Below are 20,826 nucleotides of genomic sequence, written 5' to 3' on the forward strand. Positions count from 1 at the left end.
CGTGAAAAGATCTACGTCATTGGTCTTTGTAACTCATTAACGTCGTTATATAGGTAGGTAGGTATCTTAGGTAGTAACCAGCACATCAAACAACAAGTAGTTCGTCACTGCATCTCCAGGACAGGTCTGACTGCCAGTGATCAACCATATCTGCCTCTTCATCTTCACCGAACATGTCCAAGCGACCCAGCGCTTCCAAGAACGCCGTTGCTGCACTGATCAGCCCCTGTTCAGGGTGATTGTCTAGCTTCGCGGATATTGGAGCCTCGATCTCAACCTCTTGCGGCGCGTGAGCTCCACGCCTGGTGAAGTAATACTTGCCCTGGTGGTAGGACCAGCTTTCACTGAGGTAGATTTCGAGCTCGCGAGTTGCGGAAAGGGCAAGGTCACTGGTAGAGTTGGTAGGGACTTCCTCTGGAGTGGTGAGATCGGGAGCTGTCCGTGCAGGTTGTTGGGGTAGGGTTCGGAGTTGGGAGACTATGAACATGGCGAGTATCTGGAAGGCACGGATCTGGGCCATCACTTGTTTTGTTGCATTCGTGTCTGTGGCAAGACGGTCTATATAATCGATGACTGGGAGGGTGGATATTATCGTTTCGAAAAAAGCGGTAGTGGTTAATAGCACGGTCGGCTGATTGAGCATGTTGGTGTCAGTCATTATGGGACGGAGAGCTTTGTACGATGACTCGAAGGTGGCACTGGCGCTGTTCATGATGGATGAGACACAGTCTGAGTCCGTGGCGTCCATATTGAGAAGCAGGCCATTGAACACTCGAGCGATGGTCTTGATGATTGGGCGGCTGAGGATCCATGCAGCTCCGTTGCTAAAGGCTATTGACAGGTACGCAGGGAAGACATTTTGCAGTAAAGTCGCGCGCAGAGTAGGCTGGTCCGAGCTTCCGGTCTCATATGAACTTTCCAAGGATTTGCTCAACTGGTCGACGAGGTACGTTTGCTCACCGTCAATGGCAGCACGTTCCGAAACGCCTTGGACAAACACAAGAAGTGCTTTGTTAACTTTAGCGGACGATAGCTTGGGCTCGTAGCTCTTCAGCCTGGCAACGATGTATAGTGGATCACTGGATGGCAGCGGGAATGTGGCCGTATCTGTGAAAAAAGGGTCGATGGGGCAGATGTCCCTTGTGTGCTGCTGCAGGAAGCCGACTATTCTCTGAACAAAAACGACGTACGCTCCTTTAGCCTCCGTTTCAACGTTGCCCAACTCCTGGTAATTGGACTTCATGGACGACATCATTTTCTGAATGATCTCCCTATAGTCTTGCCGTGTGGTTGAGAGCTCCCGAGATTTTGCATCGTCGAGGTCTTGGATGTGGACACGTATATTCGACAGAAGAGACGATATTAGTGAAAGCCGTCGCTCACTCAAGTCTCTAATGGTTATCAGGTATCTTTCCTCTTTCGGGTCTCGAGAGAATGGAAGATTTCTCAGTAAGGGATCCTCTGCATCCCGATTCAATATTGCCTCTGTGAAGCAGTGTTGAAACTTGAGCATCGACACCCGTTCAACCAAACTTGACAGCCACATTCCGAGGATTTGAACTTTACACTCCGACAAAACATCACCGTCCTTCTCGATGCTCTTTGCGAGAAATCGAGGTGTAAACTTTCTCGTCTGAGTGGTCCAGCGAAGCGCTACCCAAGAGTCAGCTTCGTACGGACTGATATAGCTGTCCCAGCGCCGCAATTTATGCTTCACAAGGACATGTGCAATGGAGGTCCAGCAGTTCACAACACCCTCAAGAACAACATCATCAGGACAGCGGTCGTCGCCGAAACAGTTAGAAACCAGGCGTGATACCGCAGGGTGGAATACAGTTTGCACATGCTCCACCCCTGGGCTTGTTGGCGCGGGCTCATAGCCGTACACAGCCTCGATGTCAGCCCAATCCCCATAGTCTTGACTGTCTTCATCAGCTGAGACCACAGGGTTCGCCATGCTCATAGCCGATGATTCTGTAAGCGAGCTGCACTTCTGGAGGTAGATGGCGATGACTTGCAGTCCCTCTAATACAGTGGCGTTTAAACGAGCAGTCCGGCTATCGAAAAGATCCAGTATCAACTTGATAGGCGTCTGAGAGACAATCCTTTGAGCATGTTCCAACGAAGGAGCAGACTTGATCGCGCTCTGAAGACCATGTAAAGCGGTCTTCAGAAGAGATTCAATCTGCCGCTGGTTTTGGGCAACCGTTTGGTCGATCAGCTGTTGCGAAAACTGCTTGCTGCCGTCATTTTGTGCCTCAATCTCTTTTCGAGCAAGGCTGTGCTGCTTCAAGAACTCGGTCACAAAGTAACCGTGCCATTCAGCGAAGGGTTCCAACCCAGATAGATCCTCCTTTGTGGACAGCTTGAATCGGGCAAGCCGTGCCCATGTTCGCAGGCTTATTTTGCAAGTCTCGCGGTGGGAAGTGGCAGGATGGATGAGTTCCTTGATAGTTCCCAGCCGAGGGCGGCACCCATCAGGAACCGACGAGTACAAGGTGCAAAGGAGGTCGTGGTGGTTTCTGAGGGCATCCAAGTCTACTTGGCGAACAGGTTGTTCCTTGGGATAATCCCGGCCATGGTTTGGTAACAGTCGCCAAGTATAGTTCCGGATCTTCTTCGTATCGTACGTCTTCGTGAGAAATCGGAGACCGCTCGCAAGTATCTTCAGCAGAATATGGAAGCACGGATCATCTGGTAAGACCTGGAAAGAAGGATTACCATCAAGCTCGTCAAGGAAGGCAGGCGATTTGTGGTTCTCTTCCGAGTCCAGATTATACAGAGTCCGCTTGGCGAAGAAGTCATATAGGGTGTCGAGAATCGGCTTGCAATCGCGCCAACCCCAGTCATTGATGAGAACGAAACACCTGTGGAACAGAACGCGGCAGTAACGATAGTAAGAGATTGGCCGGGAATCAGAGTTTGCCTCGTGGCTCTCCAGCGCGGGGCGCAGTAGCTGTTTGACAGCTGCCCAGTTTTCGTTTCTCCCCTGGAAGCGGGAGCCAACGCGGAAGATCCCAAGGACATCGATCTCCTGCAGAGGAAGAGTTGTAAAGATCTGTTGCCATCCATTTTCCAGGATATCAATGTCTTTCTCAAGGCTTCCGGGTTCTATCAATGAGCAAGCATTTGCAACAAAGTCTTCCAGGCAGCCTCTGAATCTGTCAGCGTTAGACAATACGTGCCGAACAACGACGTAGGCCTCGACTGTCGAATGATCATCCTTGATTCCCTCTTCCTGTAATTTCCGCTGCTTACTCACAGAGAGGAATCTTCGAAGACTTTTTTGCCCAGTCTGGGTCGATAGTAAAGCGAAGACTTGTCTCGAGGCCGACTTTGCCAGGTTGAGAGCCTCATCCTGGATAGACTGATTCACAAGACTATGACTGGCAACCTGACAAACTTGGTTTGCGAACACGACGTTGTACGAAGCAACCTTCATTAGCTGTTCCGTACCGTAATCACTGGCGGAAGCCATAATTGACAATTCTTCTATGAGTTTTGTGAGCAGGCTATTCGCCCTTGTCACGAAGGCGGCTCGATCGATTGGGTCTACAAAAGACAGATTTTCAGACGCGTATTTGATCACAGCTCTGTATGTATCGTGCGCAGCATCAGGTATGTCCCGCGAAACGTTCGCAGAATCTTCACTAGGCTTGCTGACTCCTGCGTACTCGAAGATCTTGTCGAATGCGATGCCAAGCTGAGACGAGACCGATTCATCCCAAGCGCCCCATCGCATGCGCTCGTCGCCAAGTTGGAAGTGGAGGAAGCCGGTGCCCTTGTCAAGATCTCGTAAAGAAACATCGAGGGATCGAGAGAGCTCTCCGCTTCCGATGAATGTGGACTCGTGGAAGAATATCCCAGATTGTAGAGGACTGACATTGAAATCGACAGAATATGCTGTTCGGAAGCGATTCAGTTGCGCAACGCTCCTGCCGTCAGGCGATCTCACCGTGCTTTGCGTGGGATTTTCCGCAATTTCCACTTCTGGAGAGAAAAAGTCTTCGATATGCGTAAGATCAACACGTCTCGGCTGTCGCTTCTTCAATTGACGAGGCCGTGATGAGCCAGCAACCGGATCGGGAGCATGGTTCGATTTTTCAATTGCGTTTATCACTGGAGCGTCATTCTCAAGAGAATGATGGCCTTGTGTTCGACTCAACGAGTCCGAAGGCCTTTCTTTCCCAGAAAGATATCGGTTCAACGGCAACCTTTCATCCCGGGCCAACAAGGCAAGCGACCTCTGCAGCGACGAGAGCGGCCTTGCTATGCTGTGATGAGACTCGATTTCCGGCACTGCAGGGCGGAAATTGTTCCTGCTCAAGGATGAGATGGCAAAGTTTCGTTGATTGATCCAAGCATTGCCCTGCCGTCGCTGCATGGGCCTCGTCGCAGCACCCTGAGCGCTTGATCTAGGGTCTCGAGGCGTGTTGACCATCGGGGCAGTCTCTTCCACAATGTTGTCATTTCCTGATAGGGCCATTTGTTGGCTGTCAGTGGAGTTGGCAATTGAAGTAAAAGCATTCTCCCTCGCAGCATTATTGTTTATCCTCGGAGAAACTAGTCGAGCCCTACCCTCATTGCGCTCCATCGTCCTTTTAGCGCTCAGCCCATTGAAGATCTGTCTTGGGTTGGTAGACAGATCTCTCAAGGGCTGTCTTCGACTGGTCTGATTCTGCGCCCTGGGCAAGGTCGTCTGTCGCATTCGCCCTGAGCGCCATTCGCGCAGCGACGCATTGGCATCTTCCGTATCCAACCTAGAGTTCAGCCGGATCACCTTGCGAGACGGACTACGTCTTCCCCTATCCTGGCGAGAACGTGCTTTCCTCGCCGCAATTCTCAAAAACTGTGGTTGTTCTTGTCGCGACTTTGCCGCAACGTCCGGAGCATCCAGGATTCCTAGCCTGGGAAGGCTCTGAGACGGCTTTTTCTTCCTATGCTGTCCATAAATGGCGTCTGTGAGCCTTGCCTGCCGTTTTAGGCGTGGCTTCTTTGATACACCACCAGGTCGCGTTCCATAAGCGTCTGGCCTCCTGCGCTTTTTGACAGGCTTTCGACCTGCAGAAGTACGGTTGCGGGACGCCGTCGGAAACATATAGTCTATCTGGTTATCTTCAGGTATGTCACCATCAGACCCAGCATCTCGATCATGTGCCGAGTCTTCAAGTCCAAACCATCTGGCAAGGTCCTGTTCGGGGTTTCCTATGCTGTCTGGGTTATCGGAATTGTCGCCTTCTTGGTCACTCTCATCCGCAAGGTGTCTCAAAGATGATAGTCGATCCCTTGCACTGGACGGCACCGAGGGGTTGGGTTTTCTCGTGATCTTCCTCGCGACACCTTTGGCAGCTTCTGTCTCGAGTCTGTTTATCCTATCATTGTTCCGTTGTGTAGCACTTGGAACGCCATTCTGCTTCTGCTGGTCCAGTCGTAACCATGAAGCCGGAAGAACGCCTTTCATCCTTCTTTGGTATCTTCTCACGATCGCCTCTTGTGCGTCTTCTCCATCCTCTTCGTAATTCTCGCCATCCAGATCAGAGTCACTATGCGATACTGACCTAACAGTCCGGGCGTCGTCTGTTTCTTCACCAAGTCTGTTTTCGGCTTCGTCTACGACAACGGTCTCGTTGAGATTGTTGGTCCGTTCCATTGTTACTGCCCTGGGCGTATTGATGGGCGACGGGGAACAAAGGGGAAGTCGATTCCCTGTATTCTTCTGCACAGACGGAGATGAAACACTGCCGGAGCGAGGCGGGCTGGGAATATCGAAGATCGAGGACGCATCCGGCATCGAAGATGATAAGTTATCAATAACAACTTGCGGCGCAGCCGGGCGAGGAACTGGACGAAGTCCATGCCGTTGGCGTTCATCTCCAGGTCCTAATACCCTGCGCCTTTTCGGCGAGCGCGACCCAGTACGACTTGCGTAGTGTTTTTGTTGCCGGGAAGCCTGCATATCCCTATTCTCGGGCACGCCCTCTATCGGAGCTAGTCCGGATAGTTCTCGAGAATCTAGAGGAGATGACGGAATATACTGAAGCCCTGCCATTTGCGAGTCTGAAGTTGAACCCGCGTCATCTCCCAAATCTTGTCCCTGACTCTCATCGGCTGCAGCGCGAGGGGGTGATGAATAACGTGGAATAGGCACAGGCTTGAGTCCTCTGGCTTTCATAAGCGTTCGGTATTTAGCATCTTCAAGAGCATAGGGGTGCAGTTGAATGGGGTTTCGCTGTCGGAATGCTCTTCTCGCCGGCTGGTCCAACGCATTCAACTGTTGTTGTATATCTTCAGGTATTCCAAGGGGAGGCAGTGGCTCCTCAAGAGTCGGCTCTGGCGCTTCGGTACGCTGTTGTTGCTCGGGCTCTTCAAATTCGTTCAGTATGGAGGAGCGAGGGGAAGATAGTAGGGACGACAAGGGAGAGCTATCTATCTCCCTTTGCACATTCTCGTCTTGAGGGCGCCGCTGGCTGGCCTCTTGAGCCTTGGGTGTAGGTATACTCGCTGGGGATGTCTGTTTGCGCCAGGGATGACGGACTAGCTGCAATTGCTCTTGGGAAGAGCTTGGAATATCCCAGAAGTCCCGTTGCTGCTTAGGCCGCGGCGTCGACGATAGATCGTTCTCGGCGCCCGTAGGCAATTCGGTTGGTGTCCAAGAGCCCTTATCCTTCACCACAGTGATTTCCCGATCCTGTTCCCCCGCTTCCTTCTCGTCATCCGGTGTCCGCGGTCGTTCGTGCGGCAAAGGTAAGGGTAGCAGATCGACCTCGTCGTCATCATCCGATACAAGCGGATCCTCATTGTCACCAGCAGCGTCAGGGCCTTCCTCCATGTCCTCGTGACTGTCATCGCGAGCGTTGCCTGTTCGTTGGCTGTTCACGGTATCTTTCTCATGCCCCTCATCTTCAGCCAATTGAACAGATTCTTCCCTCCGCAAGGCGCTAACAACAACAGCAACATTACTGCCACTGGTCGTGGCGGTGTCCAGAGTCACCTCCTTCTCCTGGCTCTCGAATCCATCTTCGTCGTCCGAATCCGGTACAAACCCTCGTTCCCGCCATGACTCCATTTGTTCCCCCGGGCGCGACAGTCCATGTCTCTAGAGCTCCATTCTTTGGATTTATCTTCTTTTTCTTGAGATTTCAGCGGTCGGAGGCGAGTTTATTAGGATGTCTAAGAGCGATAGCAGATAGAATCGACGTCGTCGTTGAGCGTAGATGTATTGATCAAACGGCCGTCCAGACGCGTCGGGAGCAATGTGGAGAGAGCGAAAGACGCGCCAGCAATTAAACCTCTGGGCGCCCATTTGGCGAACCTCCGGGCTTCGCTCCGGGCTAGCTCCGCCGCCAACGTAAGGCGATCCCGGCGACCACCTTGACTTAAAAGAACTCCGGCGATTACCAACAGCACTCCGCCGAAGCTTTCGAAGCACAGTACACCATGAGTCGAGGTTTCGTCCCCGTCGTCCTAGCGATCGTAATGGGCGTCGGAACCGGTACGTCGCAAACTTCCCCGAACCAAGTCATCTCGGATCGTCCGAACAAGCGGAATAGAACGACACTGACATCTTTCTCTCCGCATCTACAGGGTACTACACGTTCCAGCCTATGCTGAGGGAGCTCCACCATAATAAGGGCACTATTCCTGGACCTCCGGTTGGGTATGTCTTTGTTGGCTACTTCGAGACGGATGCGCGATCTCCGTACTGACGAAGATGAAAAGAAGCCAGAGTCTTCCGACAGCGCAGCAAGCGCAAGAGCAACAGGAATCTGCTCCTACACCTACGCCTACCTCGGACTCTAAGCCTACGCCTACGCCTACTCCTGCGCCTGCGTCTACGGCCGCGTCTACACCTACGCCGAGCCCGAAAGAGAATGGCAGTGGGAAATGAGACGCTGTCATGTCAACTAGGCCGAGATACCTTTGGGTTGAGGCGGGTTGTCTGACCGTGGAGAATTCGGCCGAGGTCTTCAACGCAGACTGCAACGTCAACTGCTACATGTCCTTGGGATATTGAGAGCTCCCGAGGAGCTGGGAAGTGCGCCCGGATGCTGAGTAGCGTACTGCGACGCCTATCAAGCCACCGAGATGTGGCAAGCCTGGGACACGATCACTACGAGCTCGTAGACGGGCTGGGGCAGGACGACAAGGCAGAGTAGCACATGTAACATATTTGATGTAGATAGATAATGCATTATACAATTGGGACAGGCAAGCCCTGAATATAGATGAATTCTTGATAACCGGCCCCCAGCCAAACTCCTTTTCCAAGTGCAAATGACCGAAAGACATGCCCTTTATACCGCATACCAATACCAATACGCCGAAGCCGAAGTTCGAGTGCACCCATATCTCGCTCCTGTCATCATTGCCTAGAGTTCCTCAACAAGCTTCCTTGGGGTTCCTCCGAAAATACGCCCTGGGGGAGTCCCAATCCACTCTTCTGGCACAGCAACTCGACTGCCTTCGCGGCCACTGAGCCATCTGACCATGGTCGGGTCCACGGGCTCAAATTCCGCCGCTGCTTCCTGGTCTGCAGCAGCGTTCTCGGCCGCCTCAGCAGCGGGAATTCGGCCGCGTCGCTTTGGCGCCTGTTTTCGTAGAAGTCGGTTGATGGTGTCCATCTATTATTGAGTTAGCATTAATATGAGCTAGGAGGGTTAGCTTCTATAGTAAATACCTTTTCTTCCTCGTTGCGCTTCTCGCTCAGGTTCTTCCGGCGACGGGCCATTTCAGCACGGCGCATTGCTCGTTCTTCGGCCGTCAGGTGCTTCTTGATTTGTGGCTCTGTAGCACGTTAGATACGATAGCACTATACTTTAAGCAGATAAACTTACCCATCGGCAGCTGCAAGAAGTCATTTCCTAGAGAGCCTCGCTGTCGCTTAGTCAACTTGCTCATATCTGGCAATTCACCGTCGCTGTCCAGCTCTTCGTCCTCTTCATCCTCGTCCGGCTCGCCCGCCTCATCCAAATTGAGGGTTACTCCCTCATCTTGATCATCAGGCTCGCCGTCAGCATCAGACTCAGGCTCAGATAGCTCCTCTTCATCTTCATCTTCTTCGTCTTCTTCAAGCTCCATCTCCTTCGTCTCCACGGGTTTCGCCTGCTTTCCTCTGGAAGCAGAGGTTATAGCGACCTTTGCCCTTCTTGATACTGGCGGTTGAGGTGGGGCATCGTCCATGTCCACATCACCGTCTGCATCTGCGTCTTCATCGTCCTCATCTTCACCAGGCGCATCTTCGTCGTCAACTTCATCTTCTTCTTGGTCTTCCAGGTCTTCTTCCTCTTCTTCTTCGTCGCTGGTGTTTACCTCAACGAACGTCTTCTTTGATCTACTAGCGCGCTTGCCAGTCACAATAGGGTTTTCAGTAAACACGTTGTGCGAGCGCCTCGTCGAAGCACCTCGCGAGCTACCACTGGTGGCTTCGCGAAGCTTGTTTGATGGCATCCTGACAGTAAGACGAATTGATTTTCGAGTACTCTCTGAAGTCTCTGATGGAGCCCGCACCACAGTCACAGATGGCAGCTGCTTGGCAGAGCGGGATTGTCGAGTTGATCTGGTACTTGTGTTAGACTCTATGACTGGAGGGTCTTCTCGCCCAGGGCGAGAACGAAGCGAGCGTCGCAACGACATGGTAAGCAGCGGGTAATTTTGTGTCGCCCAAGATGGAGAAGGGTGTTATGTGGAGGAAGTGGGATGTCAAGGCCAGCAACAAACGATATTAGGGGGCACAAACAAAGATTGTGTGGAGGGGGTCTGGGAAGCAAAGTGGTAGATCGGGGTAGATGAAGACGGAAAGTTCGTGGGCAGGAATAAGCCTCCAGTTATATTGCCGCTATTGGACGACACCCGGAGGTCTCAAATGAGGTGAATAGTGAATACGCATGCACCTCCACGATCAACCCAAGACCGCCCGCCAGTTCTTCATTGGGGGGTCGAGGATCCAATCTAGGAAGCCACAGGGCATCAACCCCTATCTATCGAATCGTTCATGCACCACTGCGACGCTTGAGACCGACATCGACGATGGAGCCAATGGGAGCATTCTAGCCCAGACGCAGCTCCAGATGGTGAGGGACGGACAGAGCGTTGCTGCAGTCACCAGGATGGTGCGATTGGGTTACTGCCAGCACCGGGCAAATCGGGAGCCACGACCGTTTGAACGGACCCGGGAAGGGGGGAAATAGCAGTGTTTCTCGGAATAAATAATCCCACGGGAAATGAGAAGGGCAAGGTTCCACGGTGTCTATAGCAAAACAATACGGGAGAAACAGAGTCTTAAGTACTCACGCAGGAAAGAGGCGCTGACTGCTGATCGGGTGACAAGACCAAGGCGATGTTTGAGCAGGATTCCCGGCTTAGCTCGGGAAACGCAGTGTGACTTGAGAGGCTCCGAGCCACCAGCGATCAATACACCGGAAAATAAACTCTTTTATCCAGATCCAAGACGTTGGCTGCGCTACTTGAGATGTACTTTGGTCTTTGTCGGATGGCGATAAGCCCAGTGTTCTGCCAGGCGGTGTACTGTGAGTCTCCAAGGTCCGCACGCCTGCTAGGTGCTGAAGTGGTAACTCATCTCCACATCAGGTACTTCTAGCCCCATGCTCTTTCCTCTAAAGTTTCCTCTGCATCTATTCAAGTTTGCAATCTGGCCCCGATGTGACAGGTCCGTCAAAAACCCGCAGTATGGAGTATAGATGAAGGAGGCCAGCCAGATCCCGTGATGCATTAGTAAGCCAAGGCCTGTGCCACCGGCCAATCACCTCGTCTGCTTGGTGAAACTGGTTCCGTTAGTAGGTAGGTAACATGGAAATACTCACATTTTCATCTCACTTGGTAAGAGCTTGTCGCAGGCGACCTTGACGAAGTTTTTTGGCTGAGTGTTTTGCCTCCAAGCTGGTCAAGCTTCGGTGCGGGACGGTACGCTCGTGTAACCTCCATCCTAAAAAGGCAGGCGCGGCCCTCCCCGCGTTGGGGCCCCGCCTTCCAAACACTACCTATACAATAACGAGTCAACAACCACCCCAAATGCAACCTGGTTACGATTCAATTCAATCATTCTCTTGGTCCAAGCCCAGCTTAGGCCTGATTAGACGTCGTGGCTATCGCTGTTTCTCAATACAGGCGCAGTGTCTAGCGAAGTCGATAGCTCAAGCATTTAGGTTGCTTATGCCTAAGTTTTAACCAACAATAGGACTTAGTAGCGAGGGCTTCTTAGTGTATGGTTTATTATCGGTTTTGTCTGTGCTGTCTTTACTTATACTTGCTCTATACTGCCCGGGATATTTGGTAGAAGTTATATATATATTTCCTAACAGTAACGGCAATCGGCAAGGAAACAGAAAAGTAAACCAACTGCACACTATGAAGCTAACGAGTTATCAATTACCCTATACCCGTAGTGCATCGATTGCTGACAAGCTGCTATCCCGCCCGCCTACTTGTGATTATACGCTACCTCGACATGCTCCCGAGAGAATTTACCCCGGTACAGCCGAATCGTATAGTACCACTGGAACAGAATGCACAGACTAGACAATCAGGGCGTCAGTACATCGCTCAGGGTGGAGCAGTCATACACGGGACAGGTCAGGACATACAAGACTGCAGCACCAAAGGCCCCGCAAGCCATGGTTATATTCTCCAACCCACTCACAACACCCAGCCCGATATCCAGAACCAACGCACGCTTGTCAAAGTCCACTACCACATAGCGGTCATCCGCACTGGCAAAGACGAACATGATGGGAAAGGCGGCGCCCCAGATGAGCGTGGATACTGCCAGGGTGATGGTCCCCAATTTGGATGGTCGTGCATCAGTCGCTGATACTGGCTTTGAGCCTGCGAAGAAGAAGAGGAAGAATTGAAAAGACGCCTGACAGGTCTTAGTATTCCAAGTGCATTTATGAGGTGAGGTTCAATGTGATGCAACATAGGTACGTACCACCGCAACGTTGTATATAGATGAGAAGCGTAGAGGACCAGCAGGAGCTTTTGCGACCACCGCAGCAGCAAGTCCGAGAACCAGTATAGAGAGAATCCATATCCCAACTGCTAAGGAGAACTGCCTCTCATGGTAATGGAGGACGGGGTTCTCGTGTTTGTTCGGCTTGTTGCCCTCTGATGCATTGGACGGTGGCATCGAGTGCTCGATATGGCGCTATCTAAGCCTTATACTCGGTAAATGGTAGGTTGTGGTCAGGGAGAAGCACATTTTGTGCATTGTAGGGAATTCGATGCTTTATATCATCTCGGTGGCCGATTCAATTTCGTCTCGTGGTCGGTCAAGCTAGAGCTCGTTTTCAGGGCCGGGGCCCTGTCGTTGGTCAGGATTCAGAACACGAGGCTCGGGATATTGCTCAGCTGAAGGCTGTTTCTGCCTTGCGACGCCTCGGCTCTCAAGTCGCAAACACTACATCCCTCTTGACTTCTCGACTTAGTATGTTGTCCGTTGATTCTGATGTTCGGATTCGTCATTGCATGATACTAGTGACGTCCATGCCGACCAGCAGTGGGTAACATCTGCCATGTTGGAAATGTAGGTGAGGTCCGAGGGACAAGTTCTCTTGTATATTAGTTCCTGGTCACGGCCATGTACATATAGTTTCCGTCAACATAGGGCTTTTTGGACGGATTCAGGTGGGGTCAGTGTAGGGCTTAGTGCCTAAGCACATCCCAATATGGCATTCTCAGGAGTCAGAAGGCTTATCGCGTGTAAGCTCCCCGAGTCAGGCTCGAATGTCTTAACATTGTATCGCATTGAAAGCCTGGCTGAGTAGAAAACAACCGTAAATGTTTGTGGTCACGGGACGACTGGGCGATTGGCCGGGGCCGACGGTGAGCCGAGGTTGAGTGCCAGTCGAGCCTCACATGAACTCCAGCCTTAACCCAGTCAGTCGCTTCTCCAACTTTCATAACTCCAAAGTTACCTGCCGTCTTGACTGTCCGCAATCCGTTCATCTTTTCCTCGATACCCGCGTGTACCTATAATGTCTGACTCCGACTCAAAGCCCTCAATTCCGTCATGGCAACAACAGCACTCTGCTTCTTCTGCGCCGCCGACCTCCGATGGCAACGATGCCGATAGCGGCGACCGCTCAACACTGCTAGAGCAAGCGTCGAGCTTCCTTCAAGACGACTCCATTCGAGACGCCCCAACAGACCGAAAGATTGCATTCTTGGAGTCCAAGGGCCTCACAGCTACCGAGATTGACAGTCTATTGGGTGTGTCGCGGAACACTGAGGCCAGCAGCAGCGATAGCTCAACCGAGGAGGACAAGAGCGCGCCTACTTCAAGCACACAAGCAGCCAGCCAAGCTTCCCCCGAACACGACGATACCGCACCTATGCCAGCTTCGAATACGAGGCCGGTCAAGTCTGCGCCCCGCGACGTCCCTCCGATTATCACCTACCCCGAATTCCTCCTCCACCAGTCCAAACCCCCGCCTCTAGTCACCCTCCGCAGCGTCCTGTATACCCTTTACGGCGCAGCTGGTATTAGTGCTGCTGCATACGGCGCAAGCGAATATCTCGTAAAGCCGATGATTTCAGCCCTCACGGACGCCCGCCTCGATCTCGCTCATACAACGGAGGACAACCTCAAGAAACTCAACGAAAAACTAGAGCAGAACGTCTCCCAACTGCCACCCAGCCTAACCGCAAAAGTCACCACATCTGCTGGTGATTCCGAAGAAGACATTGATTCTATAACCTCCGATCCCACCGAGCTCTTCCACCGCGACATCGGCACCCAAACGTCCCAGGACCTCATACAAACCCCATCCACCACATCAACATCGACTGCACCAGAAACGACATCAAACGACCCAACAGCAGCTGTGGCAACACATCAAAAACGCCTCGAGACAATCGGTGCCCACCTCCGCGAGCTCGAAGACACGCAGTCGCAGTCGAGCACTCTCCACGACACAACCCGCAGCCGCATCAGCGATCTCCACCACTACCTCGACAGGCTCATGTACGCCAAAAACTCGTATCCCTACGCCGGACTGGGCTATGGCGGCTACAGCACGCCTGGGATTGACACTGGTGCTGCGGCGACAGGTGTCGGGAAGGCCGAGGAAGACGCCATCGCAGGCTTCAAGGCTGAGATTCGTGGCGTCAAGGGGGCCTTGCTTAGTGCGAGGAACTTCCCCTCAGGGAGGAGTGCCGGGTTGAGATCTTCATATGTGCGGTGAAGTCGTATCCATGCACGGTCATGGTCATGGTTATGGATGAAATAGTGCTTGCTTCTGTGTCTTGACTTTCTATACTCCCGTATATATCACTAGCGTTCTTTAGCATGGTCTTAACTTTTTTGCGAGTTTGGCATAGACGAATGACATGCGTGTACTACATCAGCTTACTGCATGTCGGTATATTCGGCTGTGATCAAGAGGCTAGCATACTGACTTGCTTTCCGGCCGACTGGCATATGCAGCTAAGGACATGGCAGAGCTCTTGCTGTGGCCTGCTTTGCCCCTGTTCCCTTTGCACAAGGTCGATCAATGTGGGCTTCTGAAATAGGAGCAGTTATTGGCACTAATGGACTTCGGGACGCCTGGAAGTTGAACAATGGGAGTTTCCGTGAGAAGAGGGCGTGGTGTTGTCCAAGTACTTTTGCCCGGGCTTTGGTGTTGACCTTGGAAGCCTCAACTTCCTGCTCAAGTCAATGGCCAAGCCCCTACGTACAAACAATTTCCCATCACCCTTTACAAGCTTCCTACCTCCATTCATACCTATAAGCGTGCTAGATAAATGGGACGAAAAACAAAACATCAATATAACATTGACAGTTGAAGTAAACATATAAGAAACTAAAATTCCCGGACAGTCATCCCACCGATCGCGGGCTCCCTTTGTACATGGGTATTTGCCAGTGGTATACTCTACTAATCTATGGGGTCACTTTACTCATGCTGATGAGACGCTTTACACCAACCTGAGGACATACAGTTAGAAAATGCATATAGGAAGAGTAACAGGGGAATGACGTACCATCCAGTTACCGCATTCATCGTTACGGTTCGTCATGATATCAATGTGTATGGTGCGAGCGGTTTCGTAGTCGCGGGCTTGGATGGCGCGGGCGAGCTGCACCATGTCCTGGATGGTGTTGGGCTTGAGAAGGTCTTCGTTGTTGAGATGGTCGAAGAGGAAGTTCAATCTCTTCTCGGCGTCGTCAACTTGTGCCTTGAAGGATGAGGGAGCGCGGGCCTTGACGCGCTGCATGTCTTCGGAGAGGATCTCAAAGATAGGCTGTGCGTCGGCGGGAATGTGCGAGCGGTCACCGGGAGCTATCAAGGTTAGAAACTTGACCTAAGAAGGAAGTGGTGGACTTACGATATTTGGGAGGCGCAGGGGTAGCCTTCTTCATAGAAGAGGCTGTGCCTGGTCGAGATCCCACAGCCTGAGGCGGCGGCGCTTGCTGCACAGGCGGCTGCATGGGGGGCGGTGTGCTGGGAGCGTACGGGTTGGCTGCCAGAGGCTGTGCGGGTGGTGGAGGGGCGTAGGGAGAAGCAGCTGCCTGCGGAGGGGGAGGAACAGGAGCTCGCGTCTGGAGTTGTGGGCTGGCCGCCTGAGCCGCCGGGCTCGGCGCATACCGATTGGTGGGTGGGGGAATTGTCGGCGGCGCGTTGTAAGGAGATGGCCCACGAGGGATTGATGCTGGTGGCGCCATAGTGCCAACTGGGGGCGATGTAGGCAGAGCAGCGTAGGGGTTCGCGGGTGGGGGTGGAGCGGCGGAGAGCGAGTTCGGCGGGACTTGACTTGCTGATAGCGGGGAAGTCATGCGGGGAGGCGGAGCAACGCCCTTGGGAGGAGGCGGGACTGACGGCGCCCTCTGGGGACCAGCACCTACAGGAGGAGGACCCTGCGTGACGGGAGAAGATTGGTTGGGGAACGGCGAGGCGATAGGCGCACCAGACGCAGGAGTTCCCCTGCGCGACACAGGCTGCTTGGCAAAGCCCTCCGGCAAGTCATTCCATGCGGGCAGATTCTTAGCGGTGGTGTATGTAGTGATGGTCGCAGGAGACTGGCTGGAAGCGCGCGGTGGAGGGGGAATGCCGCCTACTGACGGAGGAGGAGCACCGAAAGATTGTTGGCGGGGCTGATATCCTGCAGAGGGCGCGTAGCTACCAGCCGCTGGCGCATAGGGGTTTGTGGGTTGTGAAGGAGCCGCAGCCGATGGCGCGTAAGGATTGGCAGCGGCGGTGGGAGGTGCATAAGGATTTGAGGGGGCGGCAGGAGGAGCATATGTGTTTGTCGCAGCTGGAGCAGCAGGAGCGTAGGGATTTGTGGCGGGGGCAGGAGGAGTGTAGGAGGTCGGGGTGGCAGCTCGGGCCCCGGCAGAGAAAGTTGTCGCGGGTTGGTACGCAGACGGCTGGGGGAGGGGCTTGTTGGGAGTGGCCCTGGCGGTAGCAGCGGCGGGCTGAGCCCTGGTAGTAGAAGTAGGCTGTCTCGTCGCTAGCTTGATGCGGTTCCTAGCGATCTCGGCTTCGGGGTGCTTCTCCGGGACCAGGTCAAGGTACTTCTGCGCGACTTGCAGACGTCCATGGGTCGCGACTACATCAGCATACTCAATGTACTTGTCGTAAAGCACACCGAGCTTCCAGTCGGCCTCCTTGGTACGCTCCGTGTCCTCGAACTTGGTGACTTGACGGAAGATTGTCACCTTCTCAATCAGTGACTGGAGGGCACGAACGTGGATAGAGAAACTGGAATCGTCGGTAGCCGTCTCGATAGCCGTCTGCTCACTCTCACGCTGTTCCTCAATCCAGATAGAAACCACCTTCTCCAACTTCGAACCGGCGAGGTAGCAGAAAGAGGCATCCTTGCGAGCGGCCTTATCGCCAGTGTTTCGGATCTGCTCCTCAAGGCGGTCACCAAGGGCATCACAGAGATCGGCAAAGTCCTTCTCTTCCGCGAATGTGCAAAGAGCTACCATGATCTCCTTCCAGTTGGAGAGCTCGGCATTGTAAACAACATCCCAGAGGTTCTTGCCAACGACTGAAGCAAGCAGGCGCACGTAGTTAGGGCTCTCTGTCTGCTTGGAGAAGTAGTGCTCCTGTGCCTTTTGAATACACTTTTGACCACCAACGATGGCGATCATGAACGCATCCGACATGCGGTCCTCTTTGAGAGCGTGGTCAAGGGCTTTCTCAAAATCGCCCAAAAGCAAGGCCCGAGTAATGTTCTTATCGGCCTCGGACTCCTCACCATTGAAGATCTGAAAGGGGTTGTTGGTCTTCGCTCCCTTGGAAGCGGCAAGGTCAGACAGGAAGTTGTCATCAGGGCTAGCGTCGAACATCGATTGTAGGCGCTTGTGCTTCTTGGCTCCCGGCCCGCGGGACTCCTTAGGGGACGACTCGCCATTCGTTTCATCCTCCTTAGTCAAACCAAGCTTGGCCAATCCCTCGGAAACGTCGTCTGCCTGGTCATTGAAGCCGAGATACTCCACCAGACTCTTCCTGGGGTTACCAGAGAGCAAAGCCTCAATCACCTTCCAGTCGGCCTTTTCTTCCTCAGTAGCAGCGCTAGAAACCCTGTTCTCGCAGATGCTCTTGAGGTCACCCTCCTTGAGCGCGGTTTCAAAGGTCTCTGTGGACTTTCCAACCGCCTCATCGACTTCGAAAGGAGTGATCTTGATCTTGGAGGCACGCCCACCCTTCTCAAGAAGGTTGACTGAAACCACCCGGCCACCGAAACCAAAGGCTACGCTGGCAGGTCGCTCGAGCCACTTAGGGGCCTTTGGCAACGAAAAGCTCGAGACCTGAGGCTGACTTTGAGCCTTGGCAAAGAAGTCCTCTCCATCAAGGGCCTGATTTTGATCGGCGACGGCCTTGGCGGTTTCCGTGCTGGTGTTCTGGATAGTCTGAATCGAGATCCGGCCGTCAAACGAAGCGGTGGCGAAGAAGTTAGGGTTGCGAGGGTTCCATCGGGTTTGGAAGGTCCAGTTCGTGACGACAGGGAATTCACCGTAGGAAACACCAGTCTGAGGGTTCCAGCAAATTGTGCGGTTGTCTTTGCCGGAAGACAGAAGCAGATCCGGGTCTTGGGCACACCAAGAGAGCGACAAGACACCGGCCTCGTGTCCGCGGAGTGTCTATTTCCTGTTAGAATTGAAGACATTGTGCCGAAGAATTGCGTCACCTACCCGCTCCGGCGCATGGGAGTTTCTGAGATCCCAAACATTAATGATCGGCTCTGATTCGAGCGGTGTCGCTGTAACGAGCTTGGTAGGCTTCTCAGGATCCCAAGCAACAGCACTGACAGCTTTCCGACCCAAGTTGTTGAGTGTCAAACTCTCTTTTCTTGTCTTGACATCCCACACGGTAACAAACCCTGCACTGCTACCGGTGACAAGGATATGTGCCACCTTCTTGTTCCAGTCCAAACATTCGATATCGTCGGCGCGGGCGGTGGTGCTTCCGAGTCGGTAAGGGTTCTCGAGATCGTTGAGGTCGGAAATGTATAGCTATGCAGCGTTAGTACCGACAAAGCTGACCGATATCCTTAAGACTAACCTCGCCCTTAGCACCTCCTGTAGCTAGTAAGCTCGAGTGTCTAGGGTTGAACTGCAAGGCCTTGATGGCCCCGGAGTGTTTCGAGCTCCTCGATAACCTCGCATCACTTGTCCCATCAGCATTGCTATTATCATGAAATTCACCGGCCACGAACCTTGCACTACTCAGCAGCTTGTCAGCGTCCCATAAATCGAGGGAACCGCTCTCGAGACCACCAGCAATTATTCCCCGCGAGTTATCGTCGGAATCAGTCCAGGCGAGGTCATTGAAGCTAAACAAACACCAATTAGTATTCAAAGTTGCAAGAAGGTAGCCGCAGCTATAATCCACAAACGTACCCCGAGTCGGTGTCAATCTTAGCTACTGGCTGCAGCTCCGCACTAGCATCCTGATTGCTCAAGGCCAGATCCCAAAGCTCAAGACATGTCTCATTTGAAAAATCAGCATCAACAGCGCCAGCCCGCGTTCCGGTAGCGATCAATGGCGATGCAGCCCCAGGGGACCAGGCGAAGGTGGCCGTCCGGGGAATCTCCCTCAGACGCACCATACTGAGAGTAGGTGTCTGCTGGTGTGGGGGTATAGATAGGGAGTGGAAGGTCGTGCACGCGGAATGCTCAGAAGTATAACACGGAACGGTATGTAGAGTGAGCTAACAAGTTATCCAACAAGGATTCTCCCCTCTAATCGAGAAACGAGGGGGGCATGGACGTAGAGAAGCGGTCGAGTCGTTCTGGGGCTCAGTAGTGCAGTCTGGCTCCCGCTCATCCAAGCCAAGTGTCCTCCGGGGGGCCCAATTTCAGCCTAAGCCCGATTTGGAGCTCGCCAAACGCCCAGACAGAGACTGGCACGTGATTGGTATCAGAATGCCCGCTCGGCTTTGGGATTGGAAGTCAAGAAGAGCTCCACCGCGACGCTTATATACGCGGATCAAACACCCAAGCCAGAGTCACGATGAGCGAGAAAACCCGTTTGAAGTGCACGGTCTACGTCGGCGGGCTCGACCAAGCCGTGTCCGTTCAAACCCTGGCCGAGGCGTTTGTACCTTTCGGAGAGGTCGTTGATATTACGCTGCCGAAACCCGACCTGCCCAACTCTAATGACAATCATCGAGGCTTTGGATATGTGGAGTTTGATCTACCTGAAGATGCGAAAGAAGCGATTGACAACATGGACGGAAGCGAGCTATACGGACGTGCAATAAAGGTTGCCCCCGCAAAACCGCAAAGAGATGCCAATGAAGGCCTCGGAAGCAAGACGGCGATCTGGGAACAGGTACGTCTGCGCGTAACCTACAGATTGAATGTGATTCTTACTGCGAACAGGAGGGCTACTTGTCCAAATACGCCGTGAGCGAAGAAGATAAGCTGGCGGCCGGAGAGCCGAGCATGGAAGATGGCGAGCCTTCGCAAGACCCAATGCGCCGGTTGGAAGAGTTAGACGTTGCGGGGCCGAAGCCTGAATGAGTTTGAGGATTACAGCTACGACATGGGAAAAAGCCGAGGCTAGCCATACGACAGTAATATTGCGTAATATTACCCATCACAACCCTCTGTTCAAGCCGTACTATATACAGGCGCTCCAACCCCGAGCCTGGGAATTCTCGGAATATAACCCTCCGCCGCCTCTCGTGACATCAACTTGCTCGTGGATAATACATATCGACACACAAAAAGAACAGGAAAGCTCAGATCGACCACTGCATGGAATCAAAAATGTGATTGTACATTTTAGTGCTCACGGTCCTCGGGACGGTTGGGGGTAAGACGGAGGGTCTTGTCGGTCATGAGCTTCTTGGTGCTGGAGTAGATGGCAGCTCCAACGGCGACACTGCATTAAGGTGTCAGTGAGATAAGGGACGACACCGAGCAGATGTGACGGGATCGGAGGGTCTTCATGTGAAGTAATAGGCTCCATATATTAGAGAATAACATACCCGAGAACGACACCTGTAGATGATTAGCACAACACTCAATGGCGCGAAGCATGGTAGATAACAATGACATACCGAGAGGGAGCAACTCCGGAGGGATACGCTTCAGAGTACGCAGACGCTGAGAGATGGTGTGAGCTAGCAAGGCGTTAGTCCAGCTGCACCAATATACCCATATCGCAATCGTCAATTGCGATCCCCATGGGGACTCATACCGCTCTGGCCTTCCTTCTGTTATGTCCAGTTAGCAACCGCCAAGCCTTTTTTTCACATCATGCAACCAGGGATAGGACGAGAGAAATACGCACAGGAGTAGCGAAAGAGGGCCGAGTAGGCTGCATCCTCAGAATGGGGGAGGGGTACATGGTGACG

The 20,826-nt window shown here is 53.0% G+C and overlaps 8 protein-coding genes across 8 annotated transcripts; 3 read left to right on the top strand and 5 right to left on the bottom strand.

Annotated features, from left to right (window-relative positions):
• Nucleotides 1–85: 85 nt before the first annotated feature.
• Nucleotides 86–7,066, bottom strand: BDW74DRAFT_173494 (uncharacterized protein; the record flags this gene model as incomplete). The annotated part of the gene is made up of 1 exon (XM_073727801.1): nt 86–7,066. The coding sequence occupies one exon, from the start codon at nt 7,064–7,066 to the stop codon at nt 86–88; it is 6,981 nt and encodes a 2,326-aa protein (XP_073588746.1).
• Nucleotides 7,067–7,330: 264 nt separating this feature from the next.
• On the top strand, nt 7,331–8,174 carry BDW74DRAFT_144257 (uncharacterized protein). Its single transcript, XM_073723004.1, has 3 exons — nt 7,331–7,492; nt 7,585–7,657; nt 7,720–8,174. Exons 1-3 carry the CDS (start codon nt 7,438–7,440, stop codon nt 7,886–7,888), a joined length of 297 nt encoding a protein of 98 aa, XP_073588747.1. The 5' UTR covers nt 7,331–7,437; the 3' UTR covers nt 7,889–8,174.
• BDW74DRAFT_46917 (PAPA-1-like domain-containing protein) lies at nt 8,135–9,758 on the bottom strand. The gene is made up of 3 exons (XM_073732884.1): nt 8,835–9,758; nt 8,678–8,784; nt 8,135–8,621 (listed from the first exon to the last, which is right to left on the bottom strand). The coding sequence occupies exons 1-3, from the start codon at nt 9,631–9,633 to the stop codon at nt 8,370–8,372; spliced, it is 1,158 nt and encodes a 385-aa protein (XP_073588748.1). The 5' UTR covers nt 9,634–9,758; the 3' UTR covers nt 8,135–8,369.
• A 1,527-nt stretch (nt 9,759–11,285) lies between these two features.
• Nucleotides 11,286–12,714, bottom strand: BDW74DRAFT_144262 (uncharacterized protein). Its single transcript, XM_073723005.1, has 3 exons — nt 11,945–12,714; nt 11,601–11,875; nt 11,286–11,531 (listed from the first exon to the last, which is right to left on the bottom strand). The coding sequence occupies exons 1-3, from the start codon at nt 12,140–12,142 to the stop codon at nt 11,438–11,440; spliced, it is 567 nt and encodes a 188-aa protein (XP_073588749.1). The 5' UTR covers nt 12,143–12,714; the 3' UTR covers nt 11,286–11,437.
• A 176-nt stretch (nt 12,715–12,890) lies between these two features.
• Nucleotides 12,891–14,352, top strand: BDW74DRAFT_46946 (peroxisomal membrane protein PEX14). Its single transcript, XM_073732886.1, has one exon. The coding sequence runs from the start codon at nt 12,990–12,992 to the stop codon at nt 14,196–14,198; it is 1,209 nt and encodes a 402-aa protein (XP_073588750.1). The 5' UTR covers nt 12,891–12,989; the 3' UTR covers nt 14,199–14,352.
• Nucleotides 14,353–14,820: 468 nt separating this feature from the next.
• sec31 (putative protein transport protein (SEC31)) lies at nt 14,821–19,230 on the bottom strand. Its single transcript, XM_073732885.1, has 7 exons — nt 18,863–19,230; nt 18,679–18,795; nt 18,525–18,630; nt 18,155–18,475; nt 15,343–18,103; nt 14,998–15,296; nt 14,821–14,941 (listed from the first exon to the last, which is right to left on the bottom strand). The coding sequence occupies exons 1-7, from the start codon at nt 19,069–19,071 to the stop codon at nt 14,897–14,899; spliced, it is 3,858 nt and encodes a 1,285-aa protein (XP_073588751.1). The 5' UTR covers nt 19,072–19,230; the 3' UTR covers nt 14,821–14,896.
• Nucleotides 19,231–19,475: 245 nt separating this feature from the next.
• Nucleotides 19,476–19,987, top strand: BDW74DRAFT_173500 (RNA-binding protein; the record flags this gene model as incomplete). Its single annotated transcript, XM_073727802.1, has 2 exons — nt 19,476–19,796; nt 19,847–19,987. The coding sequence occupies 2 exons, from the start codon at nt 19,476–19,478 to the stop codon at nt 19,985–19,987; spliced, it is 462 nt and encodes a 153-aa protein (XP_073588752.1).
• Nucleotides 19,988–20,251: 264 nt separating this feature from the next.
• BDW74DRAFT_173501 (uncharacterized protein) lies at nt 20,252–20,819 on the bottom strand (the record flags this gene model as incomplete). The annotated part of the gene is made up of 5 exons (XM_073727803.1): nt 20,252–20,351; nt 20,458–20,470; nt 20,530–20,592; nt 20,670–20,685; nt 20,763–20,819. 5 exons carry the CDS (start codon nt 20,817–20,819, stop codon nt 20,252–20,254), a joined length of 249 nt encoding a protein of 82 aa, XP_073588753.1.
• Between the last annotated feature and the right edge of the window lie 7 nt (nt 20,820–20,826).

Source organism: Aspergillus multicolor (genome assembly GCF_047715735.1).
Source record: "Aspergillus multicolor strain CBS 133.54 unplaced genomic scaffold BDW74scaffold_2, whole genome shotgun sequence".
Taxonomy (NCBI): Eukaryota; Fungi; Ascomycota; class Eurotiomycetes; order Eurotiales; family Aspergillaceae; genus Aspergillus; species Aspergillus multicolor.